Raw genomic sequence first — 7465 nt, 5'->3', positions numbered from 1 at the left:
GGACAATAGGGCGGGGCCTCGGGGGGGACGACCCAGCTCCCTTGCCGCTGCCCATTGGTCGCCCGAGTCAATAGGGCGTAGCCTCCTCCCTTGCGGGCTGCCCACTGGTCTCCAGAGGCAACAGGGCGGGGCCCCGGGGCGGACCCAGCTCCCTTACAGGCTGCCCATTGGTTCCAGGGATCACGTGATCGCCGCTGCCGCCGCCTGATTGGTGGGCGCGAATGCCGGCCGAGGCGGGTCCAGGCGGTGCCGCGGGGCAAGCGGCTCTGTGTGTTGGGGATGCTCTCTGTGACCTCCCCCGGCGTGTAGCGCCTGGGCCGAGCCGCGCCGCGCCCCCAAGCCGGGCCCCACTCCAGCCTCCGTGCGTAGCCGGCGGTCTGGGCTTGTGGTTCAGCCCTCGGGAGCCCGGAGCTCTGCCTTGCGCGTCCGAGTGCGCCCCCTAACCCGGAGGTCCCAGCTCCTGCCTTGGGGCCTGGAGTCTGACCCGAGGGGTACCGTGAACCCTGCTTTGGGCTCCGCACCCGCTCCACGGCTCTGAAGTGTACGCTGGTGGCTCGACTGTGGCCCTGGAGGTCCACATAGGTCCCCCCGAATCCTGAACGCTGCCTTGGGGATGTGTGTGGCTCAGTTCAGTTCAGTCGCTCAGTCGTGTCCGACTCTTTGCGACCCCATGAACCGCAGCACGCCAGGCCTCCCTGTCTATCACCAACTCCCGGAGTCCACCGAAACCCATGACCATTGAGTTGGCGATGCCATCCAACCATCTCATCCTCTGTTGTCCCCTTCTCCTGCTGCCCTCAATCTTTCCCAGCATCAGGGTCTTTTCAAAGCAGTCAGCTCTTCGCATGAGGTGGCCAAAGTACTGGAGTTTCAGCTTAAACATCAGTCGTTCCAATGAACACCCAGGACTGATCTCCTTTAGGATGGACTGCTTGGATGTCCCTGCAGTCCAAGGGACTCTCAAGAGTCTTCAACACCACACTTCAAAAGCATTAATTCTTCGGTGCTTAGCTTTCTTTATAGTTCAACTCTAACATCCATACATGACTACTGGAAAAATCATAGCCATGACTAGACGGACCTTTGTTGACAAAGTAATGTCTCTGCTTTTCAATATGCTGTCTAGGTTGGTCATAGCTTTTCTTCCAAGGAGCAAGGGTCTTTTAATTTCATGGCTGCAATCACTGTCTGCAGTGATTTTGGAGCCCAGAAAAATACAGTCAGCCACTGTTTCCCCATCTATTTGCCATGAAGTGATGGGACCAGATGCCATGATCTTAGTTTTCTGAATGTTGAGCTTTAAGCCAACTTCTTCACTCTCCTCTTTCACTTTCATCAAGAGGCTCTTTAGTTCTTCCTCACTTTCTGCCATAAGAGTGGTCTCATCTGTATATCTGAGGTTATTGATATTTCTCCCGGCAATCTTGATTCCAGCCTGTGCTTTCTCCATATGATGTACTCTGCATATATCCTCATGATGTACTCTGCATATAAGTTAAATAAGCAGGGTGACAATATACAGCCTTGACATATTCCTTTTCCTATTTAGAACCAGTCTGTTGTTCCATGTTCAGTTCTAACTCTTGCTTCCTGACCTGCATACACGTTTCTCAAGAGGCAGGTCAGGTGATCTGGTATTCCCATCTCTTTCAGAATTTTCCACAGTATATGGTGATCCACACAGTCAACGGCTTTGGCATAGTCAATAAAGCAGAAATAGATGTTTTTCTGGAACTCTCTTGCTTTTTCGATGATCGAGTGGATATTGGCAATTTGATCTCTGGTTCCTCTGCCTTTTCTAAAACCAGCTTGAACATCTGGAAGTTCACGGTTCACATATTGCTGAAGCCTGGCTTGGAGAATTTTGAGCAGTACTTTACTAGCTACTAGCGTGTGAGATGAGTGCAGTTGTGCAGTAGTTTGAACATTCTTTGGCACTGCCTTTCTTTGGGATTGGAATGAAAACTGACCTTTTCATATTGACTGCAGCACTTTCACAACATCATCTTTTAGGAATTGAAATAGCTCAACTGGAATTCCATCACCTCCACTAGCTTTGTTCCTAGCGATGCTTCCTACGGCCCATTTGACTTCACATTCCAGGATATCTGGGTCTAGGTGAGTGATCACACCATCGTGATTATCTGGGTCGTGAAGATCTTTTTTGTACAGTTCTTCTGTGTTTTTGCCACCTCTTCTTAATATATTATGCCTCTGTTAGGTCCCTACCATTTCTGTACTTTATTGAGCCCGTCTTTGCATGAAATGTTCCCTTGGTACCTCTAATCTTCTTGAAGAGATCTCTAATCTTTCCCATTCTATTGTTTCCCTCTATTTCTTTGCATTGTTTGTTGAGGAAGGCTTTCTTATCTCTCCTTGCTATTCTTTGGAATTCTGCATTCAAATGGTGTATCTTTCCTTTTCACAGCTATTTTAAGGCCTTCTCAGACAGCCATTTTGCTTTTTTGCATTTCTTTTTCTTGGGGATGGTCTTGATTCCTGTCTCCTGTACAATGTCACGAACTTCCGTCCATAGTTCATCAGGCACTCAATCTATCAAATCTAGTCCCTTAAATCTATTTCTCACTTTCACTGCACAGTCATTAGGGATTTGATTTAGATCATACCTGAATGGTCTAGTGGTTTTCTCCACTTTCTTCAAGTTCAGTCTGAATTTGGCAATAAGTTCATGATCTGAGCCACAGTCAGCTCCTGGTCTTGTTTTTGCTGACTGTATAGAGCTTCTCCATCTTTGGCTGCAAAGAATATAATCAATCTGATTACTGTGTTGACCATCTGGTGATGTCCATGTGTGGCTCACAGGCCCCAAATCTGGCCGTGAAGTGTCCTGACTCTGGGAGTATGATGTCTGCCTGGGCAGCCCAAGGCTGGGACTGCACCCCCAGAGCCCAAGACTTTTCCTTGTGTGGGGGTGTTTCTGGGGTCCCCAGAGGTCCTGAACCCTGCTCTGGGGTTCCATTCTACCCCTGGAATGCCTCAAACCCTGCCGTGTGGGCTCCATTCTCTTCTTGGGGACCCCAGAGACTGCCTTGGTGGGGGGGGGTGGGCTCTGAGTGCAGCCCTGGGGGGTCCCAAATCTGGCCTGCGAGGTCGAAGGTCATCTCCACCAGACCCGAACTTTGCAGTGGGTGTCCAGTGCTCAACCGCACCCACCCACCCACCCTCGGAGGTCCCAGATGCCGCGTGGGCCTTCCCAATAGGGCCTCGGGGGTTCTGATGGGCTGCGGGCTGGGTGGGATGGACAGCTACATGGAGGCGTGGGCCGCTATACAGGTAAACGGACAGAAAGGTACACACAGGAATGGGTGCGCGGGTGGGCAGACAGAAGAAAGGATGGGTGGATGGACAGAGGTAAAAGGGGAGGTGTGGACAGGCATGGATAGATACGGATGGTTGCACAGATGTATGGACGGACGCATGGACGGACAGGTGGGCGGGGCAGGCGTCTAGCTAAGCAGATGGGTAGGGGGAAGGAGGAAGGATGAGCAGATGGATCTGCAGCTGGAAGGCAGGCGGAGGTGGGCAGGCGGGGGTGTCTGCTGGTCACTGTCACCCGCTCCCCCCCCCGCCCCCAAAGAAGTCCCCGTCCCGTGTCCACCTCCTGACACGAGGGAGACTTGGTTGTCCTTTGACACAGTCATTTTCCCAGATGGCCTTTTCAGTCTTCCTTTTGCAACGGGTTGGGTGGGTTCTTATCTCTTCAATCTCTAATCCCCGGGTAGACAGGTTCTCACCAGGTTTTCTTTCTCCACGGTCTCTGAGCTGGGTCTTCCTTTCCTCTCCTCTCCGCTGACCTCCGGCCTCTGCCTCTCCGCGGGATGAGTTGGGAGACGAGGTGGGTCCCTCGGCGGACTTGGCAGCCAAGGGCAACGACCAGCCTGTCTGTGCAGTCGGAGGAGATGGTGGCCACACCCGTCTCCCGGGGACCCCGGAAGCCTTTCCCAGGGAGGCTGTGGAGCCCACCCTCCGGACGGCGGGGCGGCTAGGCCCGCGTGACCCGGTGTGAGGGACCCCCACTCCAGCTCTTGCCGCCCCACCCGCTCTTGGAGCGCTCGTGTCCGGCAGGGGCGGTCCAGCTGCGGGGGGGAGGGACCCTCCACGAGGCCTGCTCGGTGCCCAGACCTGAAACGACCTGCCCAAGGCCTGGTGGGAGGCCGCTCCTCAGCCACCTCCACTGGACACGTGGGAGCCCACCCTCCCCTGGAATCTCGGGCTGGTGCCGAAGCATGGAGCGGTGCTGGACCCCGGGGTGGGCAGAGCGGCGTGGAAGCCAGACGTCCGGTCTCCCATGGGGTGGTGTCTGCAGGGGAGGCTCGCACCCCGCCGTGCACAGGTCAGAAGTGACCTCAGGAGAGGCGGCCGCCCGGGGCCATGGAGGGGGACCGCCATGGCCAGAAAGCGGGCTGCACGGCTCCGGGGCCCTGGCCTGTGACCCGCGCACCCGTGCAGGGACCACGGTGTTCAGAGAGCAGGTGCACGGCTCTGGGGGCCCTGTGGGGGGACCACCGTGGCCAGAGAGCGGCTCAGGACTCTGGGGCCCCAGCCTGTGACCCTCGCCCGGTGGCTCCACGTCAGGGGGCCCTGCGCACCCCGTGGTCTCCCTGTGGGGACTCCATGTCTATGCCGCGTCCGTCTGTGACCTGCGTTCAGGATCCCCCGCTACTGTGTCTCGTTTGGTCTCGAGGTGAGCATCGGGGTGAAAATCCTTAAATTCTTTATTTCAAAATACAAACGTGATCTCATAAAACTCTTTAAACCGCTCTGCACAGCAAATAGAAGGTAACTTTACACATTTTGTACACGTACACAGAAACGCTGGGCCGCACTGACCTGGGCGCTCCCTCAGCCCTGGCCGGGGCAGGGACTGGGGCCGGGGCGGCCTCCCCGCAGGGGCCCCGCGGGACAGCGGGCGCAGGGGCTCCTGGAATGTTCCTGCCGACACAGCCGGCCCAGGGTCAGCGCTGGGACGGCCCGGGCAAACCCGCCACAGCGCCGCCGGGTTCCCAGCGGGGTGAACCGTCCGCGCACGGGGAGCCCTGGACGGGGCAGCAGGCCGAGGCCGCCTGCCAGCTGGGGAGGCTGGCGGGGAGGCACGGCGGGGCGTTGTGCAGCCGCTTCTGTGCTGAATAAAGACGCAGGCACCGCAGACAAACGCACTGCACTTGGTGAGGCCGCCGCCGCTCGGCCGCGTTTCCCACCCGCGGGCCGCGGGGACCCCGAGCGCGCCTCGGGTCACGAGGGCGGCAAGTCGTCGTCCCCACCCTCGTACTCGTAAAGCTCCACAGCGCCCAGGCCGCCCGGCGCCTCCAGGAAGGGCCTCTGAGCCAGCGGGGACCTCAGGGCGCTGAGCTTCTGCTCCACCGGGCTGAGCTCAGCCTCGTACCTGCGGGGAGGGGCCCGTGAGGACAGCGCCCGCCCCGCACGCCCGCTGAGCAGCCGTGCGCCCCCAACAGGTGCGAGCAGGACAGGCGGACCAGCTGCTCAGCTGCCCAGCCTGCTGCCCCAGCCCCGTCCCCTGTGTTGGGTCTGCGCCCTTCGGCGGTCTGCGGGTGCCACCCCTAGAGGGTAGATGGAGCCCTGGGAGGTGCCACGCAGGGGCCCTGGCGGGAGCCTCCACGGGCTGGGAGAGGGCCTGACTCAGCAGGATAAGGTCCCAGAGTCAGGGCGCTGAGGCTGGACGCCTAGGGCAGGACCAGGCGGCAGTTCGGAGTCAGAGGGTGCCCACCCTCGCCGGCGGGGGGGGGGGGGGGGCCGCAGTCCCTTGGACACCCTCCCCATAAGTGGCAGCCAGACGTGGTGTCCTCACTGCCCCAGCTGGCAGTTCGGTTCCCTGGCCCCCTGCCCTGGCCTTCCCTCCTCCCGAGACCCACTTCTCCGCCCCCTGCGCACTCACCCGTCCTCCCAGGGGTCCCCTGCGGCCTCCTCGGCCACCAGGATATCGTACTCCTCGGCGGCGAAGCGCTCCCAGTCAGACAACTCGGGGCCCTCGCTCTCGCTCTCCTGCGGACGATGGCGGGAGCGCGCTGTGGTGTCGTCCGGGGGCGGCCCGGCACCCCCTCCCCCCACATCCCCCGACGGCCTCCCCATCACCCCCCACTCACCCTGAGTAGGGACACCTGCTCTTTCTGCTCGTGGTCCAGGTACTTCTCGATGTTGAAGAAGGTGTCGAAGAACACGTTGGCCAACTTGCAGCGCTTCAGGTCTTGCAGCGTGATCCTCCCTGTGTGAGGGGCGCGGCCATGAACGCGCGGGTGGGGGTGCATGGAGGGAACTTCGGGGGATAGCTGTAAGCGCGCCAGTGGGGATGCATGGAGGGGACTTCGGGGGACAGCTGTGAGCGCGCCACTGGGGGTGCATGGAGGGGGCTTCAGGGAACAGCTGTGAGCGCGCGGGTGGGGCTACACGGAGGGATCTTCAGGGGCACGGCCCTGAGCGCGCGGGTCAGGGGCGTGGGCGGCGCGGGGCGTGAGTTCTCAGGGCAGCTGTGGGGGAAGCGCGGAGGGGTCTCATGGGTGCGTGAGGCGGCTCAATGGCGCATGGAGGAGGGCCCCTGGGCGCAGGGTGGGTCATGGGCGCAAGGGGATGTCACGAGCACACGTGGGTGGCTCTGAGCACACGCGGCTCCCAGACACCCTGAGGAGCCCAGTCCCCTTGCGCGTGCACAGCCAAACAGCGTCAGGCACAGCGCCATGCGCTCTGCCGCCAGCCCGGCCACAAGAGTGCTCCCGGGCTGGTGGAAGCCTGGCAGGTGGCTGGGGGACCAGAGTCCTGTGTGCCCCTGAGGGAGCGTCGGGGGACACAGGGGGCCCACACGCATCACCTCGACGGTGGGGCCCAAGCTGCCCTGGACCGCGGACACGGACCAGGAGGAAACCCGGGTCGGGCAAAAAGGTGGTCAGGACGAGTCCGCAGCAGATAACACCCGAGACTGGGGTCCCAGGACACCCAGGCGTTCGACTTGGAGGCAGAGCCTTCCTGTGACTTTCGCTGGCGTCCCGAGCGTCCCCTGGGACGCGCCCACCGAGCACCCCAGTTCCCAGATCAACCAAACCAAGCCCGGGGTCACAGCACCGGGCCTGAGAAAGGCAGTCCAGCGCAGGGGCCCCCGCACTGCCCACACCGGGGTCCCGGTGGACAAGGACCGAGCACGGCAGAGAGACAAGACCGGGATCGGGGGCCACCATCCCCAGCCCGGGGTGCACAGCCCCCAGGACGGCCCATCACACATGAAAGCTAAGGGCGGGGCCGCGAGGGCCGCGTCCACCCCAGGGGTCACAAGTGAGGGCCGAGGGCGGGGCCGCGTCCACCCCGGGGGTCACACATGAGGGCCGAGGGCGGGGCGTGAGGGCCGCATCCACCCCAGGGGTCACACGTGAGGGTCGAGGGCGGGGCCGCGAGGGTCGTGTCCACCCCAGGGGTCACACGTGAGGGCCGAGGGCGGGGC

At 60.7% G+C, this 7465-nt stretch overlaps 1 protein-coding gene across 1 annotated transcript in view; it reads right to left on the bottom strand.

Moving 5' to 3' along the window:
- Positions 1 to 4697: 4697 nt before the first annotated feature.
- LOC122434723 (serine/threonine-protein phosphatase 2A regulatory subunit B'' subunit beta-like) overlaps positions 4698 to 7465 on the bottom strand; it is a 47231-nt gene continuing 44463 nt past the window's right edge. Inside the window, exons 8-10 of the mRNA XM_043458373.1 lie at positions 6123 to 6241; positions 5915 to 6021; positions 4698 to 5404 (exon numbers count right to left, since the gene is read on the bottom strand). Of these exons, the coding sequence (XP_043314308.1) occupies positions 5254 to 5404; positions 5915 to 6021; positions 6123 to 6241 (377 nt within the window). The 3' untranslated portion in view covers positions 4698 to 5253. The remainder of the gene's footprint in view (positions 5405 to 5914; positions 6022 to 6122; positions 6242 to 7465) is intronic.

This window comes from Cervus canadensis, chromosome X, assembly GCF_019320065.1.
Source record: "Cervus canadensis isolate Bull #8, Minnesota chromosome X, ASM1932006v1, whole genome shotgun sequence".
NCBI lineage: Eukaryota > Metazoa > Chordata > Mammalia > Artiodactyla > Cervidae > Cervus > Cervus canadensis.
This window is presented reverse-complemented; position numbering and strand designations above follow the sequence as displayed.